This window comes from Podarcis gaigeae (assembly GCF_964106915.1).
Source record: "Podarcis gaigeae genome assembly, chromosome: 9".
NCBI lineage: Eukaryota > Metazoa > Chordata > Lepidosauria > Squamata > Lacertidae > Podarcis > Podarcis gaigeae.
In genome coordinates, this window is record NC_139685.1 from 50,827,760 (window position 1) to 50,854,896 (window position 27,137).

Below are 27,137 nucleotides of genomic sequence, written 5' to 3' on the forward strand. Positions count from 1 at the left end.
CAAAACAGGAAGTACAGTAATACCGCCAGTAGATGTTAAATAACTCTTAGTGTAAACTGTGCTGTTAGTTTAATATGCATAACGTTAACCCCTTAAGGTATAATGAGATGAAACATGCGCAGTAAATACCTTGACTCATGAGGAAAATCTACAGTAATTCCCACAGTTTTTTCATTTTAAGTAGCATACATGACCCAGCTAGCAGAATGGAAGTCTGCTGAGCATAAGGACTAGCAAACAGTTTGAGCAAGCTTGAGATGGTGTTGCTTCTGACAGGAGTAATTTCCAGAAGAGAAAAAAACAACAATAAGCTTCTTTGACTACTGTGGTAACTTAGAAAGCAGCATTTGATATCAAGACCTCAGACAGAAAACCACAATATCAGGACCCCAGTGGACTATACCACTATTCGTGTTGCATTTTACAGAAGAGCAAAATAAATATGACAAGGTGAATTTGCATCTATGAATTTTTGTGGTACTTCAACTCTTCAGAAATATTATGTAGGTTTCCCACTTTTTTCAAGCATATTCCTGGGGAGAATGCTTACATAAACCATAAGCTGCTGTCAGTGCTGAGTTTATGTCTTGCAAGCACACAAATCATACAAGTCAAGGCCGATGGGAGTTGGAATCTAAAACATCTGAACATAGGAATGTAGAAAGCTGCCTTGTTCTAAGTCAGACCACTGGTCCATCTGGCTCAATACTGTTTGCACTGACTTGCAGTGAGTGTCCATGGTACCAGGCAAGAATATCTCCTTGCCCTTTCTAGACATGCCAGGGATTGAACCTGGGACCTTCTGCATGCAAAGCAGATGCTCTACCACTGAGCTGTGGCCCTTCCCCATCTGGAGGGCACCATATTGTTTATATCCTTTGTTTACTGGATCAGGATGATCCCCAAACAGAAATGTCTACCAGGAAATGTCTACCTCTGACCCCATGTACAGCTTTTAAAGCTGCATGTCTCCCACAAACATACCTAAGGCCATTTTATTCTCAAGCAGAAAGAATTGGCAATGGAGCTCCATACTTCTACAGCTCAACCAAGAACTGCCTTAAAATTGCATTACTCTAAAGAGCAAAGCATTCTGTATTCGTAGCTAGATAGGAGCCAAATTTCCTCTCCTCCAATGTAAAAGTATATGCATGTATCAGCTTACAAAGCCCAATGTGTTTCGACCCAACCAAGATCCCCATCTGCCTTACCTGACATAGTATCTCTCAGAATTTCTATATGCACTGTATCTCCTAAACTTCTAAACTCTAGCTGCTTAAACTGAAGCTTGGCTTGACTGCCACCTGCTGATACTTTGAGAACTGCTTCGATGCCCCAAACACCAGAATGGTATGTCCTTTCTGTAATTACCATCAATGGTAACTGAAGCAAAAAAGCCCACATTTTATCACTTAACATTTCACATAGAGTAGAACAAAGCTGTTGAATAGGGAAGACCATGTTTAAGTGCCACATAATTGTATTCTGCTACTTGCTTTCCCCTCAATGAAACATTTTGTAAATATTAACAATAATAATTTCTGTTTCATGTCTTTCCCAGACTCTTTTTTTAAAAAAAGAGGAAAGGGGGTGGCGTGGGGGGGCAGGCCAAACATCACAGTCTGCCTAAATTCCAGTTTCAGCCATTAGCACAAACATATCTTAACTAGTATTTCTTTGTAGATATTTTCTGTTAAAAATAAACTGGTTTAAGCTATATAGGCCCACAGATACTGGCAAAAGACTACTGTACAAATAAATGAAAGCCTGCGGCTTACCTCCTTCGCTGCAGTTATGGGGCCCTCTCACTTAGAAACATGTGCTACAGCATCAATGTTTGCTTTTCATGGTGTTACAACTGTCCTTCAAGATCACTTGGGGTACTAAGACCTTTTTTCACCCCAAGGGTATGATCTGAGACGGAAAAGCATTCGGAAACGAAAAAGTTGCTTGCCAACAAAATGTTTCTGCATAAGTGAAACAGAAAAATTCTTTGAGATAAAATGCAGCTAAGCTACATAACGTTGTTTGAAGAAGTTAGCATTCTGAGAATTAGGCACACTTTGTATCTACACGCTTTTAATAAAAGTTAAATGGCCATTTTTATAAGTGCAGTAACATGTTCCAGGGTGTGTGCTTGCCAATTACGCACACCTCGCGTGTTGACTGATGAACACACACCCTGGCGTGTGTTCTTGCTTACATAGCCCACGTGCTGGCTTGTTAAGTAATGGAATAAGGCTTGCCTCACCAACTGGCTGAAGCTACCTCTTCTTACTCTGTAGACTTCCACAGAACATGTACTGGTGCTGCTGAGCACTTCATCTGAAAAAGGCTCAAGGGACAAATTGCTTCCTTAAAACTTCCTGTGCGTGCTCCGCATCTGGCAAAGGAACCGTCAAAAGCCACTGATAGCTCCTAATGTTTTTGAGCATCAGATGAACATGGTAAACTATTACTACTTTGCAATGTGAAGAAAATGCCTTTTTTTGTCACACATGGCAACAGGGTTTTATAGCAAGATCAAACTATTAATCTCTACACTATCGTACAGAGGAAGATAATATAATCCACTTAAGACAGAAGTACAGCTGGTTGAGGGACTAACCTGAGATTGGGGAGTCAACCTATCTTGGCTAGGTTTGCCTTAGAGCAACACTTGCCTACCATGAGCACTCATAGGACCTTGGTTTGGAACCATCCTTAGCTGCTACACACAGGCATGTCAGCTGACCTCAGCCATGTAAACATTTTTCAGGAGCTTTAGTTGACCTTGGGAGACAGCAGGTGGTTATCAGCTCTCCAGCCTAGACCATTCAACTGCTGAACTACCGTACTTAACTGTTCTCATGTGAGCTACAGATTACAGATTAATTTACATTTATACAGAGAGCTCTGTTTTGGGTGCCAGACCATATTATCTTCCAACCCTCTTCTGCAATATCTATTCCTAGCATTTCCCCCATTTGATCACATGAGATGATTTTATTATTCCAACACCTGCTATATCTGTAAAAACAGTCCTGTATTCACTAAGTCAGCCTCTTGAAACAAGCATTCAAAGGTTATGTGTCCAAGTAACTTACAATTTTAATATATCATTTTTCTTCATAACACTTTGTTTTCACAAGTATTCTAACCATGTTAGAGGGGTTCCTGGTGACAATTTCTATAGTCTCTCCAGTGGTAGTGGTAGTCTATCCAGTGGTTATGGTATAGGCTTAGATGGCAACAACAGGCATTTAAGATCCCTCTTAATTCAAGGTTGTTGTTGTTGTTTAGTCGTTTAGTCGTGTCCGACTCTTCGTGACCCCATGGACCAGAGCACGCCATTCAAGATAAAGATTGATTAAAGAAAGTTTGCACTGAAAAACTGAATCTGTTTCAGGATTTGCCCAGCTAGTGTCTCAGGGAGACCTCCTCTGAGGAAAAGGTGTGAGACCTTGTACAGACCTCCAGTCCAGCTGAGGACATGGAAGAACCCACAGCAGTCCTAAGGCAGCCTGAGACCTTGATAAATGCATGTTCTTCATTTTCTCCCCTTAAGCAAAAGTATGCAAAGAAGGTCAATGCACAGCTAAACTGCAAGTTTTGTCTTGCAGCTGTTTAAAGCATCCAAAGTGCAATAGTGAAAAAACTTCATACAGTACGTGCAACTGCAAATTTCATTAATTACGGTATTTCTCGCATATTTGCAAGGAACGCAACACTTCTGACATATTTCCTCCTCTGCTTTATTCTTCTTGCAGCATATCATAACATGCTGCTTATCTGCATTATGTTCTATTATTTTTATTTTCAGTCCTTCTTACGAATTATTACTGAATTGTTTAATTTATTGTATATTTATCAATATGAGATGTTTCCATTACACTACTGTTTATTCCTGGGCATATTTTATTATGCTAGTGAACATAAACTTGAAACACGAACATAAACTTTTGAAGTTGTGAGCCGCCTTGAGCATGGTTTACAGTAAGAAAGGTGGCATATAACTAACTGATGATGATGCAAGCTAATTAGCAAGGGTGGTAGAAGACCGGGTGGAGAACCCAGAGTCTACACAGAAGCACTCATTTGGTTGCTAGTCTCCTCAAAAGGAAGAGTCTCTCAGGAGGAGGAAAAAAGACAGAGCCAATTCAGCCATGAGCATTGACTCAGCAGATGGATAGGAATGGGAGAATTTATGTTGCTGCTGGAACTATACTGGAATAATAGCTCCCTACCTCCGTTACAACTATTTAAAGGCTCAAACGGTTTTTTAAAATGCTGGCAAATATAAAAGTGAAATTCACCTGTTAGCAAAGGCAACCTTTCTTTGTCATAGAATTCCCTGTACGTACCCACACCCTCATTGAGACTTGAATTCCTATGCACAATTTCACTGCTGACTAGTGAGCAGCAGGAGATAAAGCAAAATCCATACAAGTACATTCTGACATCACTATTTTGCCTTTGCACTGCTCCAGATGGAAGAACTTGTTCTCCTAGGAGCAGCCTGGTATCTCAAACAGAAATTCATAGTGGAGCAGAGATTGGAATGCTGTAGCCCACAGATGTTGGGGGACTACAATTCCCATCATCTAACTCCCATCATCCTATGCTGGCTGGGGCTGATGGGAGTTGTTGTCTGTCATCTGGAGTCTTGTGGGTTGCCCACCCTTTTAGCAAAGTCACCAGAATCAGAGAAGAGTAGGACTAAAAGAGGCAGATTTCATCTCCCACATAACAAGCTACACCTAATAAAATTCATTCTTTTGTACAACTATTAATAGTGTAAATGTCTCGCGACACTTTGCATCCAGTCACCTTAGACGGCTTAGAAACAACATAAATCAATAGGCGTTTTCAGAAAGCTTTATGTGGGCTGAAACAAAATATTTCATAAGTAAGCATTTATCTGAAAAGCACATTAATGTGTTGCTGTGAGAGGTGCTTTCTGCTATGTTTTACTATACTTGAATTTAATTTCATATAATCTCTCTCACAAATAAATTAATTTATCTGTATATGCTTTTATGGAGAAAAGCAGCCACATTTATCCAAGTCTTTATGGTATGGCTGTGAAAGCTTACAAATGCAGCCCAACAAGTTCTTCTACCACCTTGTTTTGTCTGGCAGATAATAAATCTCAAGTGAAAAAGTTACTGTGCTCTTCAACTGTCACCACAAAGGGGGGGGGGGAGACAACAACTCAGCAGCCTCAAGGCTGATTTACCACACTCTCTGTACCTTCGCAATTGAAGGGTTGGAAGGGGGGGGGGATTACTTCTGCACACCTGGAAATATTTATTTACTATGCTTAAAGAAAGCACCCTGAAAATTCCACTGGAAACAATTCAGACACCTTTATGAATGTCAGCATACAATCAATAAATAAGGAACACCCTACAGGCAAAATTGTTGCTGATGTCAATAACACAGTGCTGACAGAGTTCAGTGGGACCATATCACAACCAATAATATTTCTTGTCTCCTAGCACACTCCTCATTTAAATTAAGGAATTGTCTAAAACCTGCCTTAACTCTGCCCTATTATTTAATTAGACTATTCTTAGTCTATGAAGATGCTGGACCTCATTGTTCCTGGAAAGCTTCCAATCCCAGTTCAAAAACAGGTGCTGATTTTGCTATTTAAGACCTTAACTGTCAAAGACCTGATTACCTCACACACCAGTTTCTAGTATGAACCTGACTCCTCACAGAGGTAATTTACAAAGGCCCTGTTCAACGTTCCCCCCTCCGTCAGCCCTACTGATGGGTGGTGGCATGAGACACGTCCCCCACAGTGGTAGCATCAAGGTTGTGATATTTGCTCAGTTTTTAGTGCCATGTGAAAATATTTTAATTCAGAGGTCATGTCAGAATCAATGAATTTCTGTTGTTTACACACACACACACACACACACACACACACACACATCGAGTCTAAGTTTAACAGGGTTTCTAAAACATTATAAACTAGTTTTCTGACGTTCAAATAAAGCCAGGCTGATTTTATTTAAAAAGCAAGCCCATAAACATAAAGGAAACTAATACTAAATAAGAAAAATATAAGAGAAATATTTAGTGCTTAAAAATAACAACAGCCCAGTAAGAACCTTGATAGGCAAGATTCTTAGACTTTGTGAAGTGTAGGATTTGGTGTGTTCACGTTTTTTTCCTATTACAGTGGTACCTCGGGTTAAGTACTTAATTCATTCCGGAGGTCCGTTCTTAACCTGAAACTGTTCTTAACCTGAAGCACCACTTTAGCTAATGGGGCCTCCTGCTGCCGCCGCGCCGCCAGAGCACGATTTCTGTTCTTATCCTGAAACAAAGTTCTTAACCTGAAGCACTATTTCTGGGTTAGCGGAGTCTGTAACCTGAAGCGTATGTAACCTGAAGTACCACTGTACTTTTAAACACAACAATGACCTTTGATTCTTCAGAAACAACACTGCAATCAGAAATAATGATGTACTGCTCTTTGTGCTGAAAATTGTGATGCACACAGACACATTATAACAAACTCCCAGCTCTAAAGTCCTTAGATCAGTATTCCCAAATACTCAAAAGGGTGCGCTGTATTCAAGTATTACCAAAAAAAAGGAAGCCATCACTTCAGGGAAAAGACAAAGGTCCTCAGGCCCTAACTTCACAAGCCTGTGGCATCACACTAACATCATGAGCCAGGTACAGTGCAGCACTGCAACAATGAGGTGAAGATACTGTGGCAGAAACAATCACCACTGTCACATGCAGTTAGTGGCGCCATTTTACAACGCTGTTGCACGGCACAGAAGTTTGAAGGCAGAAAGCAGGTGGCAGCCAACAGACAACTCACACAGATGGGTATCATAATGAATTACCAATCATAATGGTAATCCAAATTGCACACTCTTAGAACAGTAGTGTGTCACTCCTATTCTCTGTCAAACACTTAGTTTAAGCGTTACACATGTTACTTCAAATTCTCCCAACATTGCTTTGCTGTCACAAGGATACCTTCTAAAAGTCACTCTCATGACTAAAGGAGTGAAAAGGGAGTGAAACAATTTCTTCATGGGTCTGTGTGATGGGTTAAGGGGCTGCTTGTGCGTAAATGGCTGAGTTCTTAACTCCTGCAATCAGTTTCTAAACTCTCCCCGTCCGCGGAGCCATGGGTGCATGGCTGCCTCAATCGCTGGCAGAATCCGTCAGTGGGCGCTTCCGGAATTTACACCAACATAGGAGTTCCTTAACGGAAACCCTCCTTTTGGAATCTCTGTGTGACGGTTTCCTGCGCGGAGTGGGCGTCCCCAGCGGAGGTCCAGAAACCTCTCCGCTGTTCTCACTGGAAGTATCTTGGAGCCATCCCTCCGACTGAGTTTCTGCGGGAACTCTCTCTCTCCCCCTGCTGGTTCCTTCCTCAGCATCCGAGGGTCTCCTAACCTCCTTGAGCCCTTCCACCACCTGACTCTCCGATGGCAGTTCCCTGACAGTCTGCCTGGGAGGTTCATATTAATATGTTTTTGATTCAGGAGTGGCATGGGCATATTCAGTCTATATCTCTGCTGTGAAGCTAATTTCATTGCTATATTCAACTTACAGGACCACTACCATGACAGAAAATTATAAGAAATAAATTATTCCTCACATCTTATTTAAATCTGATGATAAAATTTTCCTGAAACCAACAGCACTTAACACTGCATTTACCAATCAGATGCAAGACTGAAAAACCCAATAGAAATACATAAATGAGCATCATACAATAACCACAATTTGTTCCAGACGAAACAAATGCTGAACATGTTTACAGCTTCAGATTACCTGATTTATGACAACTTCAACATGTTGCCAGATAACTTATGTATTGAAATTCTTTCCCTTTCCCTTTACTAGTTCACCCATAAAACTTGAATATTTGAATTTCTTTCATAAGCCTCCAGACGGGCAGAACTTTGATGTTTCTCAAAAGGAAAGACTGCTTTTTCGCTAGAGGCAAAAGCTTAAAAACTTGTTACTGATTCTGCCAAATCACTCACTTTTTTATTTTTCATCAAAACTAAACTACTTTTAATTAACACTAAACTCCACTAACACAGCTCCACTGTCTTTTGGACATTGGATCAGCACCAGATAAGAGTCTTCCAAGTAAAATCTAACACGTCTTTTTCAGAGAGAGGTTTTTAATTTCACTTCCCACCTGTGAATGGCCTCTGCAGAGAGAGTGTGAGGTACTGTAGCTTTGATCTTATAGCAGAAGTAGTAAGAGAATTTACAATAACTTTTTCAAAAAAATTGTGTTGGTAAAAAAAAATGATTTAGAAACATTTGTTATGGGTACAGAGTATAAAGAAATTTAAAATACACTCCAAGGCAAGAACCATTCACTTATGTGATATTGGAAGTTGCTTCTCTTGCTTCCATCTAGTGGTAAAGTTTGTATTGTATGCACACCTTTAATACCCAATATTTTTAAACATTCCAATAATGAAGATTGTTGTTGCTATACTGGTTCCAAGAGAAAGAGGAATAAATAGACATGAAAACATAATGGTCCAAGTTTGTGACTTCAATAACTCAGACCACTCCATCATTCAGAAGTGTTACAAACACCAATATTTTTAGCCTGTCTCAATCCATTTACTGCAAAAAAATTAGTAACTCAAATATTAATGATAAATATTCATTTATCTTTTCACAGAATATCTCTTAGGATTTAAAAGCAAGCCAAATACAACACATACTGGAATATGTATGAGGGTGGTGCTGTGGTCTAAACCACAGAGCCTAGGGCTTGCCGATCGGAAGGTCAGCAGTTCAAATCCCCGCGACGGGATGAGCTCCTGTTGCTCGGTCCCTGCTCCTGCCAACCTAGCAGTTCGAAAACACGTCAAAGTGCAAGTAGATAAACAGGTACTGCTCCGGCGGGAAGGTAATCGGCGTTTCCGTGTGTTGCTCTGGTTTGCCAGAAGCGGCTTAGTCATGCTGGCCACATGACCTGGAAACTGTACGCCGGCTCCCTCGGCCAATAAAGCGAGATGAGCGCTGCAACCCCAGAGTCGTCCACAACTGGACCTAATGTTCAGGGGTCCCTTTGCCTTTACTGGAATATTAAATTTCATAACATAATAAGAGGAAACAACTTTCCTTTGAACCAACGAGAAGAAGCAACCTTTCTATATTTGATCCAATTGACAGGGCAGCAGAATGAGAATTTTCAACTCCTGGTTCAACAAATTAATACCAAAGCAGACACTAAGGAAGAATTTCTCCAAAATGTAGGTACAGTACACTCTGAGAGAATTTTTTGATAATGCTACTAGCATGTGCACAGCATCACCCTGATTCTAAAGGAGCCTATTCTGCTATGCAAATGACAGAAAAACCAACATGATGCCCCTAATCTATGAAGCTTGGATGCATGAACACAGTCCGATGTGGATATCCAGTTTTACATGCAAGCACATATATTTTGCATTTTATTTCAGGATGAACATGGTTTGGTTTTAAATGAAACCAGATCTAAACTCTGGTCATATTTTTCATTCACTATATTTCCCCCAGTTTCTGTTCCATGCTACACTGAAGTTTCTCACTGGTAATGAAACAAAGAACACCATGAATCTAAAGACAATATAGCACACTGACACTACACTCTCTCATTAATCTTCATTTGTCCAATCACATCCTGTCATTCTCATGCAAATAGGGCACTTGAGGATGCAACTGCTGCACACTGCTGGGATGAGCTGTCAGAAACACCAGGGTGCCATCACAAACCACAAACTATCACTTCATTCTCAGCCCTTATGCTCTAGGCATCCCAGCTAATGTGTTTGACACTCAGATCTCACCCAGCAGGAGCTAAAGCAATCCAATTCTTCAGCTACACACACATTACTTCCTGTTGTGAAACAATCACAGAGTTCCCTGGGGTTGTAACAGCTTCTTCTGTTCTAGCCTGCCATTACAAATAGATGCCAGAGGTATTATGGATGATGGAAGCCAAGAAAAGGACATTCTTGCTGGTAAATTTCTGTTTTTGTCTTACGAAGAAGGGCACTCAATTCAGGGAGGGCTAACAAGCTATCATCCTCAATGTCTATGATGGTTCAAAGTTAGGAGATCGGATGCAATTCTAAACAAAAACACATTTGAGAGAACAAAGACACATTGCACAATTTGCTTAAACATTCTCTGAATGACTACCTACAATTTTATCTATCGTAGGAAAGCAACAGTATATCACAGGCTAGGTAACTGACGGGTGTGGGGGAAATTCCCTCTTGCCTATGGAAAGAAAATTTTCCTTTCACCCCACATGGACTGGAGATATGTATTTAGTCCTGAGGTTTCAAGGTACAGTACTTCCAAGGCTGGCCAACTCTACAAAATGGTCCATTAATCCTGAAACAAAGGACCCCAAGATCCCAAGCAGACCAAATCGCTCAAAGCTGGTCCGGCTGCAGCAAACATCTCTATCCTACTGCCTTGTAAATGCATAGGGGTCTTAGTGGTCAGTTTGCATATTGCTTTCAAAAAATGCTAAAGAAGCAGCACTGGTGGAGCAAACTATTGTTTCTTCTGAAAACCAGGAGAACAACTGTTTTGTTGAGCCTTATACAAAAACCCTTTTTAAAAAATCCAGTACTTTACAAAGACGTTTGACTACAATTTACTGCAATCTTAAAACATTTCACTTCCAATAAAGTAGTTTTAACAAAAGTAGGGGCAAGTGCCCAAACCTCTTACCTTGTCTATCATATCTGGTCGGTTTGTCGCAGCCAAAACAGTCACATCCTTTAGCTGTTCAATCCCGTCCATTTCTGTCAGCAGCTGTGCCAAGATGCGGTCTGCCACATTCCCAGAACTTGAAGAGCTAATGGAAATACAAAACGAAAGCCATAGTAGTGGGTGCTCATTTCTTAAACACTACTTCAGCTTGAGGACCACGTTCCCTCATAGGCAACTTTCCAGGGGCTGCATGCCACTGGTGAGAGGGACTAGAGGAAAAACTGGGCAGAGCAATGGTGTGGCTCTTAACCTTTGTCCAGGAGAATAAATTCCAGGCATGCAAAAGTCAAATATTTCTACAAATGCCACATCCATCCTCCTTTCAAACACTTAAGAGGCATTGCCACTGTTCAAGGACATGTTTGGCTAGGCAAAAGCACTCAAGCGAGTGGCCTGGACAGCATCCAAAGGGCCAAATAGAGATGCTTAGAAGTTCTCCATCCCTGTGCTACATTAATCTGAGGTATCAGCTTTTCCTTATTTGCTATGTGATCAAGTCAAGGATAGCCTAGTTCCTTTCCACATTCTGAAAGAGGAAGTTATTGACAGGTCATGAATTTGTTGGTGGTTCATTTTTCAGCAAAATATCAGTGTAATTGACTCTCTCCCCCCCCCCCCCTTGACCATTATCACTAATGGTTTGGATGTACTTAAACAGGGCTTACCAACAAGAACACAAACATGAAACCGATTTCTTAAAAACTGAAGCTATTGTTTTGGGACCAGTATCCTTTTCCTGCAACTCCCGCCAACTTGGCTACCAAACACCAACAAAACAAAGTATGTCAGAACTTGGCAAGTGATTTATTGTGGCATTTGCACGGGTTGATTTCGTAAAGATGTATTGGCAACATTAAAACGCTGCTCAGACAGTGCTTTAGTTTCTGCCACCAATGCAAGTTATCAAACACAGTAAGTGAAACGAAGGCCTTTTACAGATTCATTTCTTCCACCTTCCCCAAGTAAGACCAAACTGAGCAGTGGCCAGCTAACCCATAAAACCACCTTCTTATTAATTTTGCACAGCTGTTGCTCCAGATGTTAAATACATATGTTGTTTTGAAATCACCAAATGGTTAAGTCTCAAAAAGAAAAGACATTTTTCGCCTAGAAGAGATTTCAGAAGTTAGCCTGTTTGTGTTTTGTGTGGGTTTTTTTTTTATTAACTACATGTGAAAAAGTGAGTTCAAAAATGCAGTTGGATATTTAATTATAACTTCCACATTTATTACTTTAAATATGTAATAGGTACAAAATGGCAGATGCAAAGCTTGTTTTACAAGATTGATCCTGCTGACATATGAGCTTTTTATATTTGCTTTCACAAGAGTCTGTTCCATTTTATGAGCCCTGCCCTCAGTAGCATTTACAATTGGGTCTTGTGCAATAATTGTCCTAATTTTGATTTATGGCATAGCTAATGTGGGGTGCACATGGGGCAAAACCAGGGAAGTGAATAGCGCAGCTAAGATAGACTCTTGTCTTCTCATATTAGCTATCCCTTATCTACAAGTACAAACTCAGGCAATGACACCTGACAAAATAAAACCTTCTTGAAACATAATCCCAAGTATGCTCACTCAAAAATAAGTCTCATTGAGTTCAATGGGACTTGCTCCCTAATGTGTGTGCAGTCTTAATTCCCACTGGTTTCAGAGGAGACACATGTTTTACTCGCCTACAGAACAGAGAATTAAGTCATCAACTTTAGCTGGATTGCTCTCTTACTTTATTCAGTTGGTGTTGTCTACACAGATAAGAAACACCAAGAAATGCCCTGGAAGAGTGCAGTTTGTTCCAAAAGCTCCCTTGAACAACTGCTGCTAAGTGGAGCTGAAAATTTGGAACAGGTGGGAAGTGGGAATGAAGGAAAGATGACAAATACTTAGTCACAGAATTTAGTATCCAGATACTTGCACATGTCAAAACTCCCAATTGGAAATGAATCAACTAAGGACCAGAAAAGAAAGGAAACAGAAAAAGTAGAATTGCTTTCCTTTTGCATATGCTTCCGGAACCTAAAATGCAATGTTTCATGTGTATTTTGATTGTTTTCCAAATAAGCATTTACCCTGTGTATGCCTTTGCTGTACAAGACCCCTGCCCACACTGATATTAATATAGATTTAAGTCCTCCATGTAGCCCAAAGCTGCTGTGCTTTCCTTTATGCATGGAACTCAGCTGTCAGATTACACACCATATTTAGCATGACTCCTACAAGTAAACAAGCCCTTTTGGCTTAACAGGCTATCCTATAAAAATGCAGACAGACAGACATTTATAGCAGGAGATTTCTCCACCAGCTGCTCCAGAACTGCGTCAGCAGCATGTGTGCTCAGATGTTTGAGCTCTGCATAAACTGTTAATCTGAGGGGTGACATACAAGCATGTATTTTTTCCATTTTCCCATGATTTCCCAACAAGAATTTCAAATTAAAGCAGGCAATGCTCATTAAGGCTGTCTCGGTTTTTGACGCAGGCACAACTCAGAAACACAAATTATGTTTAACCTTTCAGACCCATTTATAAAACCAGCATCTAGCCAATAAGCGTTTCTTCCCCACCAGCTGACCTGTGAACCATGATGTCACCATCCCAGCACTACAGAAATAGTAATCAGGCAAAAACTGATGCAAAACAGTTTCCTGTCAACAAACCCGACTGTATGCCAAACAGAATGCCAATGTTTGTGAGGTGTGCACGTGTCCCTGTTCACCTGTCCAATGACAGCTGTCTGAAGCTTAGGGAATCAATAGCGATGACAGAAACAAGCTTTTTAAAAAGGTTACTACTGAAGAATGGTCAGGAGAGCAAGACTTAAGAGTGAAATGATGAGCTTCCGACAGCGCCTTTAAGATAAAATACCAACTCCAATTGCTGTCTATCTTGTACAGTGGTACCTTGTTTAAGTACTTAATTTGTTCAGGAGGTCCGTACTTAACCTGAAACTGTGCTTGAAGCACCTGAAGCACCACTTTAGCTAATGGGGCCTCCTACTGCTGCCGCACTGCCAGAGCACGATTTCTGTTCTCATCCTGAAGCAAAGTTCTTAACCTGAGGTACTATTTCTGGGTTAGAGGAGTCTGTAACCTGAAGCGTATGTAACCTGAAGTGTATTTAACCCGAGGTACCACTGTACATTCAACTTTGTGATTTCACAGTGTTTAAAAAGGCAAAGTTGTAAAACTTTCATGGTACCTATTTCCACCCACAGTTTTGAATAGAGTGATTTTCCATACTCCCACTTTCTATAGAATTCACAATAAAAGCAGGTGTAATAAACTGAGCCAAAATCATTAGATAATTACACTGACACCCATACTTAATGAAATCAGTGGTTGCTATCTGGAAAATGCAACAAGCTGAACACCTCTTGGAATTGTTTACAAACAGCAACATTTCTGCAACAGCATGCTCTTGCATTCTAGATTAACCTGGAATTCTAGATTAACCTGCTTCTGTCACCAGTCACTAAGAAAATTCAAACAATCCATAAGAGTGCACTGCAAGACTGGGCCAATGTGGCACTCCTGGTCTCTATGTCTGGCCCTCATAATTCTCCCTAAAACACATCCACCCACTAGTTCTGCTTTGCACCTTGAATATTTTTGCTTGGGTGGAATGTACCACTGAATGTTGATAATGCTTCATTTGTCTAGATGAAGGAGAACAATGCTGTTGGAATGTGGAAACTAACCTACTGTACAGAGGTAACATTTATGTCCACTGCTCCACCCACTTTTGCCACTGTCCTCATCCACCACTGGCAAGTGGCCTTTGGAAGGTTTCTCAAAGGGCAATGTGGCTTGAAAAGGTTCCCTGCCCCTGATTTAAAAGCTCTCCAACAGTTATTACTGTGAGCAAAACGGAGTTGTCAGGTATGCCAACTTAACAAGTTATACTTAACAGGTGGGTTGTTACCCCTGGGAGACTGAAGGTTGGATTTAAGGAGGGAGTAATTTAGAAGTGAAACAGGGCCAACAAAAAAATAAGAGTGACGTTTACACAATTCATGCATTAAAAGAAAGACACAAAGAACCCCAAGGTGGCCTAACAAGGACCTGTGACCTTCCATGCTTACAGAACCTACACAGTAGTTGAGCCTAGCAAGAGAAGGGAAGGACTAACCTAAGGAACCAGAAGTCAGACATACAGTGCTACCTCTGGATGTGAACGGGATCTGTTCTGAAGCCCTGTTCGCATCCTGAGTAAAACGTAAGACGCGACAGCTCGTGCGCGGGACACGTTTTGACACTTCCGTGCATGCATGTGACGTCATTTTGAGCGTCTGCGCATGCACGAGCGGCAAAACCCGGAAGTAACGCGCTCCATTACTTCCGGGTTGCTGCGGAGTGTAACTTGAAAACGCTCAACCTGAAGCACATTTAACCCAAGGTATGACTACGTGAAGGTTATCAATTTTATGGCTGCTAAAGCAATATTAGACACAAAATGTTAACGTCTCAACTACTCAGAAGATAAATTTTTAACTACCCATCCCCACAGAATCTGTTTCTCAAGTTATATGTAGAATTTCTTTGAAGATCATCCACAACAGCTGAGAGCATAAACTGAAACCTTAGTAGAGTCAAGGCCCTTCAAACAGAGTACTTAGCAAGGCCTACTAAGGGAGTTTATATAGTTCTGATTAAACTGAATTCTTGTAATACCATGGGGGCTACTTTAATCTCTGGAAGTTTAATAGATTAAACTGAATCTGAACATCTTCCACTCTATTTCTAATTGCTCCCTAAGCTACACCCAAGCAAGTTTCTGAAACACAGGCAGAAGAGGAGTACAGCGGTACCTCGGGTTAAGAACTTAATTCGTTCCGGAGGTCCGTTCTTAACCTGAAACTGTTCTTAACCTGAGGTACCACTTTAGCTAATGGGGCCTCCCGCCACCACCACGCGATTTCTGTTCTCATCCTGAAGCAAAGTTCTTAACCTGAGGTACTATTTCTGGGTACCACTGTACCCAATTTGCACTGTGTGAATGTTCCCTAAGACCAAGGATATCTGCTTGTGCAGTGTACTTTTCCATCCTTCTGTGGTACTCCTAGATCTGTTTTTGGGTTCCCTCTGGGGCAGATTTGGAGATGGCACAGGGCATGTGCAGGGTGAGAGGGAAGTCCCACAGCACAAGCAGAAATCCTTGCGCTTATCGGGGCACATTAGTTAATGCCACCCATTATGTTACCATCATCAAACATGCTTCACAAAATACCCCACAGGTGCCCACAATAAACAGTGTCACAGTTGCAAAGAAGATGCTATCTGGGGTAAATGCTGAGAAAATGTAATAACAAAATACTGATAATATATGACATCCTAGCAGCACAAATACAACCATGTGGGAAGCTGTGCGGGTTATGTGCAGAAAAAATAAAGCACACGCTAATTTTATTACACACACGCACAGGTCACACCTGCAATATACATTTAAAGCAGTATCATTCCACTTTATACCGCCATGGCTTCTCACAAAGAATCCTGAAAGTTGTCAGGAAAGACCTCTAGCTACAGTTTTCAGAGTGGTAAAGTGTAGCTCTGGAAATTGTAGTTCTGTATGGGGAAATAAGAGTCTCCTAATCACTCTCAGCTCCCTTTAGAAAACAACAAAAACTACAGTTCCCATGGCTCTCTCGGGAAGCCACAACTGTTTGAAGTAGTATGATACTGCTTTAAATGTATTGTGTGGAAGGGGCCACACACAAGTAAAAAATGACTGCAACACTGTTTTATTTCCTTCATTTTACAAATCCTAATGAAAATGGATCTTGGAAAAAACAGCTTTCCAGAGTATTTTTTAATTTTTTTTAAACTACAGTTACCCTTTTAAAAGAAGCTTATCCTTTACAGTTTATACCTTCAAAAATCTAGAGAAATAAGAACAGTAGAGAGAACTTTGGTTTGCTCCACTTCTTATACACATTGTACATTGTCCATGAAAATCATGTGTATTTTATGGTTACCTGAAAATGATTTTTAAAAACCTCAAGCAACTTACTTCCAAAAAAATTATAACTCCAGCACACATCTTTTGACTAGTATTCCTAACTTCTCTAGAAGTTTCTGAGGTAAAACATTCCTAAAATACCAAACCCCCTGCCTGCCAACACACTCCCACACTAAAATCACCACAATCACACAGTATGAAGAATGTATTGAGTCTGACATTTCTGTCAGGCTTTCACAGGAGGAAAGCTGTCAGCAAAGCACACCTGCCAGGTCAGACTTTTCAGTCCAGCTACCATGGTTGTAATTAACTGTCACACTGTTTTATTTCCTTCCTCTCACAAGTTCTGGTGAAATATGTTTTTGGCAGGACAAGGCTTTCCAGAGTGCTTATTTTCAATAAAAGCAACAATCAAGATTACCAATTGCTATTATGGGCATCTGCCAAGGCAGTTTCTAAAAACCTATTTTGGCCTTTATTGTAACATAAACTCACACTTTTATGAATGACTATTTCCTCAGGTAAAGACCACAAGACTAATCAACTCTACTCAACAATAAATTCCTGATCTGTGTTTAAAGATATAACAACTCACACTTTACAAGTCATAGTATACATGTTTTGTTCCACATATGTACCACACGGTACATATGAGTAATATTCCATACAGCTAGGTAAGACATACCTATACAGTAAATTGCTCCAGAAACTTGGACAAAATGTTTTCACACACAAATTATATGTTGGTGTCATTACTGATTTGGGGGCATGGGGATTTTTTTTACTGTTTTAATTGTGGTTTTATATGCTGTTAGTTATGTATTTCAGCAGTATTTTTTTTTTTACTGTAAGATTTACATACTCCTAAAACCTACATCCTGTGTACATGTAAGTAACATGCATTTAACTTCATTCACTCTAAGTATCAATAAACAAAACAAATGCATTAACGAATCAAGTGCATTAATGGTAAAATGTGAGGTTGCTTAAACAGTAGCTTCATTAGGGGTGTTGACATGTTATATCCAATGAAAGTACAACCTGTCTACGTTACAGTTGAGTTGTACAGTTATTCATATGTGACATTCAAAAGAATGTAGTCTGTGTACCAGTGGTTACAGTAACTGAGCTGTACAAATAATAAAATATTTACTGTTTCACAAAAAATAATTGTACATGCATAGGCAGTTTGCACCTGTGTTCAGTGTAACATGTAAACAAGCCTTATAGCATGATTCTGCAAAGGGATATAAGCTTTGTATTTATAGTGCAGTGCTTATGCACAGTGAAAAAGATAACCAGTTTTAATATTCCAATATTATATTCAGCTTGCAGCAGCTGTCTTTTAGAAAGAAACTTGACAGCACTTTTCCATTTCCTTTCTTTATTTCCCCCCTTCAGCAGTTCTCCTTCTGTGCATTCCTGGAAGTTAATCAAGCTGAAAACTGTAATCAATCATGCCGACTGTAGAATCAACTGAAGTTTAATCTGGACGTACTACAGACTACAATGTGGACACAAGCTGGATTCCTCTTACAGCAGAATATTATATCAATATTTAAATACAATACCAGGGATTGCTGGTTGGAATTTTAAACAAAATCTAAAATATTTATCCAGTGCTATACCCAGCAAGAACTGGTTTTTTTCTCTCTCTCTCTGGGTCTAGGGAGTCATCAATGCTTCACTGGAAGAGGGGAAATACCACCTGTCTTGAGGAGGCTGTGGAGTGCCCCTTCTTAAGAAGGCCTCCATGGACCCAGAAATGTTAAATAACTATCGCCCAGTGGCTAATATCCGCTTTGGAGGCAAGCTTCATTCACGGTTGGAGGAAACTGAGAATCTGGATCTATTGTAGTGATGGCACTGAAACTAAATTGGCCACCCTGGATATGACATTTGTCAGGAGACAGAGATGGAGAGTGTGCAACCCTGGTCATTCTTCTTGACCTTTCAGCAGCTTTCTTGACTGTGGTATCCTTTTGGAGTGGCTCACGGTGGTGGGGGCTGGGAGTGCTATATTGCAGTGGTTCTGCTCAAACTTCCAGAAAGTAGTTAAGGGAGGCCACTGTTGGACACCACAAGCATTTTCCTGTGATGTCCCAGAGAGTTCTGTCTTGTCACCCATGCTATTTAACACCTCTATGAAGACACTGGAACCCAAGATATTGGAGCAAAGTGCCACCAATACGCAGATGACAGCCATCTCTTATTTACATCTCCATCAGGAGAGTTGGCTAAGGTGCTAGACTGTTTGGAGGCAGTGATGGGCTGGATGTGGGCCAAGAAGCAAGCTGAATTCTGAAAAGTCAGGTGTTTATGCATTCCACATTACTGAGTCAGGGCTTAGTTTTTTGTTGTCATGCAAGGATGTGCATCTAAACTGAAGTAGAAGCTACTTTTTAATTAGTCCTTTCCACTTAAAAGTGCTTCAAGTGAAGAAAAATATATAATTACCTTACTGGATATAGAGTAAGTGTTTCACTGTAGCTGTAACGTTTGAATTTAAGTCACAAAATTGACACTTACTACATACTGTATTGTTTTCTGGTGCCGATTACTTACAGCCAAACCTGTAGATTTTACTATAGATTTTGGCCTTTGATTTTTCTTTCACCATTCAGTCACTTCATTTTGCATGACCAGATAACTGTCCATGTGCATTTAAAGTATAATCAAAAGTTGTTCCCGAAATGGCTACATTTTTGAGAGCACAGTGGTTACCTTCTGTTCACACGCATCCCCTTCTTGGCCTCAAAAAGCAAACTGGTGCCTTATATAGTTCTCTTCCTTCAATAATGTACAGCAAAGCACTGACTTTTAAAAAAGGAATTTAACAGTAGTGTTCTCTCCAACCCACAATTTTTCATGCCTGAAACTGCTTATAAAAAAAACAAAAAGGAACAAACATGTCTATTGCCTAAAACTCCCCACAATCCTACATGTATAAACAGCATCCTATTTCCAAAGCACGTAGATATCCCAAGTTCAGCAAACAGACTGTCTGGACTGCATTTACACAGAACCATGTTCATTCATCACCTTCAAGTTTAATTACCAAGCCATTTCCTCTTGGCAAAGTTTACCGGTCAGTGGAATTAGGTTTTACATGGTCAGGATACCAAGGAATTACCCATAATTCTCTGCAGCTGCACAATTTGTTAAGAATCTGAAGCTTTGAAAAGGAAAGGATTATTTAGGAACAAACATTCCTTCTCACATACAGTTGTATCTGGAACATTCATGTGGACATGACCTCAATGCAGACGTCTTTTATGAAATAATGCCAAGAAAAGGCAGCTAACTAAAAGAAACCCAATATTAGTCAGAACCACAGAGAAATAGGAAAGGCATCCATTTCTTCAGTAGTACAGATTGTTCCTTATTGTATATTTGGACTGTGAATTGGCCAGTTTCATTTAATATATGCCAAATTCACCACTACTTTCAGAAGATTTATTAAATACTGTAACAAAGACTGCCAAAGTGGTTCTACGATAGTCAGCAGGAACAACCACAATGTCTCAAAACAAAACCTCTCATTTTATTTGCTCAATTCCACTTCGGAAATCAGTGACACAGCCTTCGCCATTCTTTATTATTAAACTTGGCAAATAACATACAAATCTTCTCATACATTCTTTAGTCCTCCCACCACCTTAGCAATTTCCTTCACTTTCCACCCCCACCCCCCTTAGCTGTGGTTTCACCAAATAAGAGGTAGCTACTATGATGAAGATTCAATCAATTCTTACAGAAATCGCAACTTAGTCCTACCACTACCCACAGCCTCCAACAACTGTTTTAACGTTTTGTATTTTGTGGATATTCATGGCACTATCCAACTAAACAGTTCCACTACCGCAAGCACTTTTGGCTGTACAGTGGAAATTCCCCTTCCTGATCTCTCCCTATGTGGCCCCACCACCCTAAATCTGCTCCAGGTGCTTGGGATATCTCCCAGAATATATTTGGGGGGCATGCAGATGAGAGGAAGTGCTGTTGTGCAATCAAAGGTGTTTGTGCTAGTAGAAATCATTCTGCCCGGACACTGAGGTCCAGAGCCGAGGGCCTTATGGCGGTTCCCTCATTGCGAGAAGCAAAGCTACAGGGAACCAGGCAGAGGGCCTTCTCGGTAGTGGCGCCCACCCTGTGGAACGCCCTCCCATCAGATGTCAAAGAGATAAACAACTACCTGATATTCAGAAGACATCTTAAGGCAGCCCTGTTCAAGGAAGTTTTTTATGTATGACATATTAGTGTATTTTTGGTCTTTGTGGAAGCCGCCCAGAGTGGCTGGGGAAACCCAGCCAGATGGGCGGGATACAAATATTTTATTATTATTATTATTATTATTATTATTATTATTATTATTGAAATGTTTAGCAGGATACTGCTCTGTTATGCACTATGTTATACACTATGTTGTTTATGTTAGTATACTGAAACCATCCCATGGCCTTAGGACAAAGGGTGGCATACATTAAATTAACAAACAAAATGAGCACTTCAGGGGTGCATGGGGTTACTTTAGGGTCAGGTAACAATCTTCTACAGAAGTGCAAATAAGGGCCAAGCCAGTAGCAGCATTATGCTGTATGCCTATCTTTTTATTCTGTTTCAATTATACATGAAGTGTATGTAGCTGTTTCTTGATTTACATTTTTCTGCCCTGTATATCTGCAAAGGCAGCTGATTTACAAATGCTATTCTGCACACAAAAGCCACCTGCAGTATCTTTCATTCCAATATTTTTACACAAACACTGCCAATTAATAGGGTAAATTATAACCAGAAGTAGTTATCTGTAGGGAAAGGGCACAGGGCGTTTAACGACAGCAATATGTTCTGTAGAAAAAGCACAGGGGGACTAGGGAGACAATATCAACAGGTGTTTCCTTGAAAACCTCAGTCTGGTTATAGAAGAGGAAATGGATCTCTGGAGCCTGCAAATCGTTAGCATCTCTAATGCATTTGCAAATTCCTACTGTGGAAAATCAGCCTGTAAAAACAGGTCATTTCCAATAAGTGCCTTGTCTGGTTTCCTACACCATTTAATTCCAGATGAATTTTATGAGAACTATGTTACATATTTTACCTCCCATATGGTTCACATTTGACAATAAAATATTTGTGTCCTGCTCTGCTCTTTTCTATGCTCCAAAAAGCAGATGTCTTCAATGGAACGCTGAAGGTCACATCTCCTATCTCCAATGGACAGGCCAAAGCTGTGTTTTCTCCTTCTCCATCTATCTCCAGATAAGATGATGGTTTGGGAAGTGCACCTAGCTAGAATGGGAACATTCTAAATTAAGGCTCCAGTGAACATACTGGGCAAAACTGGCCATTTTCATTTTTTTTCTTATAACAGCCTTTTCATCACATTGCACAGCTTCAAAATCTTTATTAGAAATATGTATTTGGCATGTTTATTCCTGTTTGTAATTTCTTTAATAATTAGTTGAGACATGTTTAATAGTGCCCTGGAGAATGGCTAAAAGTTTATATAAGTATCATAATAAAAAAGGGCAGGAAACGAATATAGCAACATATAACGAGACACCACAGTCAGATTGCATCAAAGGGCAGAAATTACAGCAACTGGCTAGTGTTCTGTTTCAGTTCTATGTTCACGTCAGATCTGACAATTTAGCTCTAAAATTTTGCTACTGCTAACGCAAGAGACTACTGTTCTGGTAACTCTACATCCCTGTCACACAAGCAAATTACAGCTGGAGATGTACAAAACAGAAGCTCTTATTATTGTTGGGTGAAATCCAACATTAGTCATATTCAGAGCACATTGACTTAGTAACTTAAGTCCATTGATTTCATTGGGTATACTTTGTGTGACCTAGTTGGATATCACATTATCGTCACCATCATCATCATTATCAAATGGTTCTGGAAATGCCATTCCTTTACTTTAAACAGGGGTATTGAGCATAGTATTCTTCAGATGCTGTGGACTCCTACTTCCATTAGCCACACCAAGCCAGCATGTCCAATGGATGGAAGTGACTGGCATGTTAAAACATTACATCACTACATCACGAGGCACTATGACAGACAGGCCCTGGGTCTGCCTCCTGGTGACCCAACAACCAGTGAAAAGTGGTGAGACCAACAACCAATCAGGAGAGAATGTGTGGAATTTAAGTTAGACCCTAGCAGTTTAACAGTCAGATACAGACTTTTGATCTGGGTGGGCAAATGGGGTCTCTGCTATTTGAGTGGGCTCAGATAGAGATTACCCATAGGCTCTCACTTAGATACAAGGATTTTCTATGGGCAGACTATGCTGGACTATCTGAGAGGGGTTAGCTAGGGAACTTGGCTTTGATTCCCTATGGGGAAGTTAAATCCTAGAAGGGGCTGGGTGGGTGTTGCTGCCTGGGACACTGATATCCCTGCTAGGTGTGAAACGTCTACCTGAGACTTGGTTTGACAAAGAGCATTGTTTAAAAGTTTCTCTGTAAACAGTGTCTTTAACAAACTTTTGTGCCTCATGCGTGAAACCATCAAGCGTTAAATGCTGGTAGAGTGTAATTAAATAAACATGCAGTTTGGGATTCTGTTTTATGGCCATTTCCTATTCTACTGAACGTGCAAGGCAACATCAAACAGAGCTTGCAGGGCAGCAGCTGAAGAAGGAGCAAAAAGGGTTTTCTTGTGTGTGTGTTTCTTTGTGGCTGATTAGCTGCTCTCCCTGTGCAAAGGTCAGAGGGGGCAGGGTTTCTGTTGAGGCAGGTGATTAGCTGTGGGAGGAGCGGCGCACGCAGTTTGATCCATCTTTTGGATTTAGGGGAGCTAGTCTCAAACGTTTGTTGGGGGAGACCTAGGTTTTTTTTGGGGGGGAGTTATTTGTCCTGTCTTCACGCTTTTTATGATGGAGGACCGCTGTAGCCACCCCCAACGACATGTTCTCAAAATGGAGGGTGAGGGAACAGCTGCAGTCGCCTGCAGTTCCTGCGCAATGTTTGCCATCTTGCCAAAGGTTGCAGGCAGCTTTACCTGCAGCAATTGCATGTTGATTGCCCTCTTAGAAGACAAAGTCCAGCAACTGGAGGAACGTGTAGCTACGCTCCAAAGAATTAGAGAGCTGGAGCTCTTCTTGAAAGCAACAGAGCACACCGTCTCCACCAAGGAGGAGACAGGGCACAGGGGACTCCCCTGAGAAGGAGGCTAGTTCACCAACACAGGAGCCAGATATATGGAGAAACGTGACTCAAAAACGTAGGAGGCCTAGGGTTCGTTCTGATTGTTTAGAAATACACAATCGCTTTGAGGTCCTCTCCCCTAGCATGGAAGACGAAGAGCAGACTCCATTTGAGGATCTCTCCCTCATTACAGTCGTTCAGGTATATGAAGACGAGCAGCAAAGTCAGTCCTCAGGGAATGTGCAGGCGACCTTGGAACGGACAGCTCACGGAAGACCCCCGACCAAACCTAAGAGGAGGTGTGTAGTGATGATAGGGGAATCCCTACTGAGGGGAACAGAAGCAGTGATCTGTGGGCCTGACAAGATGTCTTGGGAAGTGTGCTGTCTCCCCGGGGCTAAGATCCAAGATGTAACTGAACGACTGCAAGGAATCATAAAACCCACTGACAAATACCCCTTCCTCTTGGTTCATGTGGGAACCAATGACGCTGCAAGCAATAGCCTCCAGAAGATCAAAAGAGACTACGAGGCTCTGGGCAGGAAATTGAAGCAATTAAATGCACAAATTGTCATCTCATCTGTCCCAGTTGAACGACGTGGCCCAGGGAGAGAGGGAAAAATAGTGGAAGTGAACAGCTGGCTTCGCAAATGGTGTAAACAGGAACGGTTTGGATTCTTAGATCACGGACTGCATTTTCTTGAAGATGGACTTCTGGCAAGTGATGGGTTGCACCTCACAACGGTTGGGAGGAATGTTTTTGCCAAAAATCTCAGAAACCTCATCAGGAGGGCTTTAAACTGACTAATGTGGGGGAGCGAGACAGTGCTCCTGAAGGTAGGAGTCTATCAATTGATGAAGATGATCATCCAAATGTCATAGACCAAATGGAGCAAACAGCACACAGACCTAGTGGTGGGAGGAAAAAATCCTTAAATAAGAGACATGGGGGAATGATTAATGGACTTCAATGTCTGTACACTAATGAGCAAAGCATGGGAAATAAACAAGATGAGCTTGAGCTCTTGGTACAGCAAACTAAATATGACATAATAGGCATCACTGAAACCTGGTGGGATAAGTCCCACGATTGGAATGTAATAATGGAGGGATACAATCTATTTCAGAGAAACAGACCAGACAAGAAAGGAGGAGGAGTGGCGTTATATGTCAGGGATGTGTATACCTGTGAAGAGATCCACGATTTAGAACCTCAAAGCCAAAGTGAGAGCATTTGGGTCAAAATTAAGGGAGAGAAGAATAACAGTGACCTCATTGTGGGAGTTTACTATAGATCCCCAAGCCAAATGGAGGACATAGATGATGCTTTCCTGGAACAGATGGCCAAGCATGCAAAAGGAAGAGAGATAGTAGTAATGGGGGACTTCAATTACCCGGATATTTGTTGGATGTCAAACTCAGCCAAGAGCATAAGGTCAGATTCCTCACTGGCCTTGCAGACAACTTCATTGTCCAGAAAGTGGGAGAAGCAACAAGAGGAACAGCCATTTTAGATCTGGTCCTAACCAATGTTGATGACCTGGTTAGTGGGGTAGAAGTGGAAGAATCATTAGGCGCGAGTGATCATGCTCTTCTGAAGTTTACTATACAGCGGAAAGGAGCAGCCAAGCATACTAGGACTCAATTTCTTGACTTTAAGAAAGCCGACTTCATAAAACTTAGGGAAATGCTGGGTGAGATCCCATGGACAGTAATACTAAAAGGAAAGGGAGTTCATGATGGCTGGGAGTTTGTTAAGAGGGAGATAGTAAAAGCACAACTTCAGGCAATACCAATGAGACGGAAACATGGAAGGTGCCTAAAGAAGCCAGGGTGGCTATCTAAAGAACTTTTAACTGAGTTAAGATTAAAAAAGGATGTGTACAGAAAATGGAAAAGGGGGGAAACCACCAAAGAGGAATTCAAACAAATAGCCAGCACGTGTAGACACAAAATCAGAAAAGCTAAAGCACAGAATGAACTCAGGCTTGCTAGAGAGGTTAAAAGCAACAAAAAAGGCTTTTATGGGTATGTTCGTAGCAAAACGAAGAACAAAGAAACAGTGGGGTCACTCAGAGGAGAAGATGGTGAAATGCAAACAGGGGACACAGAAAGGGCTGAACTCCTCAATGCCTTCTTTGCGTCAGTCTTCTCCGATAAAGAAAACAATGCCCAACCTGAAGAATTTGGAGCAAATGATTCAGCAGAGGAAACACAGCCCAGAATAACTAAGGAGATAGTAGAAGAATACTTGGCTAGTTTAGATGTATTCAAGTCTCCAGGGCCAGATGAACTGCATCCAAGAGTATTAAAAGAACTGGCAGATGTGATCTCAGAACCACTGGCAGTCATCTTTGAGAACTCCCGGAGAACAGGCGAAGTCCCGGCAGACTGGAGGAGGGCAAATGTTGTCCCTATTTTCAAAAAGGGTAAAAGAGAGGACCCAAATAATTACCGCCCAGTCAGTCTGACATCAATACCAGGGAAGATTCTGGAGCAGATCATTAAGCAAACAGTCTGTGAGCACCTAGAACGGAATGCTGTGATCACCAATAGTCAGCATGGATTTCTGAAAAATAAGTCATGTCAGACTAACCTGATCTCGTTTTTTGACAGAATTACAACCCTGGTAGATGAAGGGAACGCAGTGGATGTAGCCTACCTTGATTTCAGCAAGGCATTTGACAAGGTGCCCCATGATATTCTTGTAAAGAAGCTGGTAAAATGCGGTCTTGACTATGCTACCACTCAGTGGATTTGTAACTGGCTGACTGACCAAACCCAAAGGGTGCTCATCAATGGTTCCACTTCATCCTGGAGAAGAGTGACTAGTGGGGTGCCAAAGGGTTCTGTCTTGGGCCTGGTCTTATTCAACATCTTTATCAACGACTTGGATGATGGACTCAAGGGCATCCTGATCAAATTTGCAGATGACACCAAACTGGGAGGGGTGGCTAACACCCCAGAGGACAGGATCACACTTCAAAACGACCTTGACAGATTAGAGAACTGGGCCAAAACAAACAAGATGAATTTTAACATGTAAAGTATTGCACTTGGGCAAAAAAAATGAGAGGCACAAATACAAGATGCGTGACACCTGGCTTGAAAGCAGTACATGTGAAAAGGATCTAGGAGTCTTGGTTGACCACAAACTTGACATGAGCCAACAGTGTGACGCGGCAGCTAAAAAAGCCAATGCAATTCTGGGCTGCATCAATAGGAGTATAGCATCTAGATCAAGGGAAGTAATA

The 27,137-nt window shown here is 41.1% G+C and overlaps 1 protein-coding gene across 2 annotated transcripts in view; it reads right to left on the reverse strand.

Moving 5' to 3' along the window:
- The window catches only part of AFG2A (AFG2 AAA ATPase homolog A), a 156,660-nt gene that overhangs the window by 99,648 nt on the left and 29,875 nt on the right, over positions 1-27,137 (reverse strand). For both annotated transcript variants that reach the window (XM_083755538.1, XM_083755537.1), the window contains exon 14: positions 10,723-10,849. In XM_083755538.1, the coding sequence (XP_083611664.1) occupies positions 10,723-10,849 (127 nt within the window). The remainder of the gene's footprint in view (positions 1-10,722; positions 10,850-27,137) is intronic.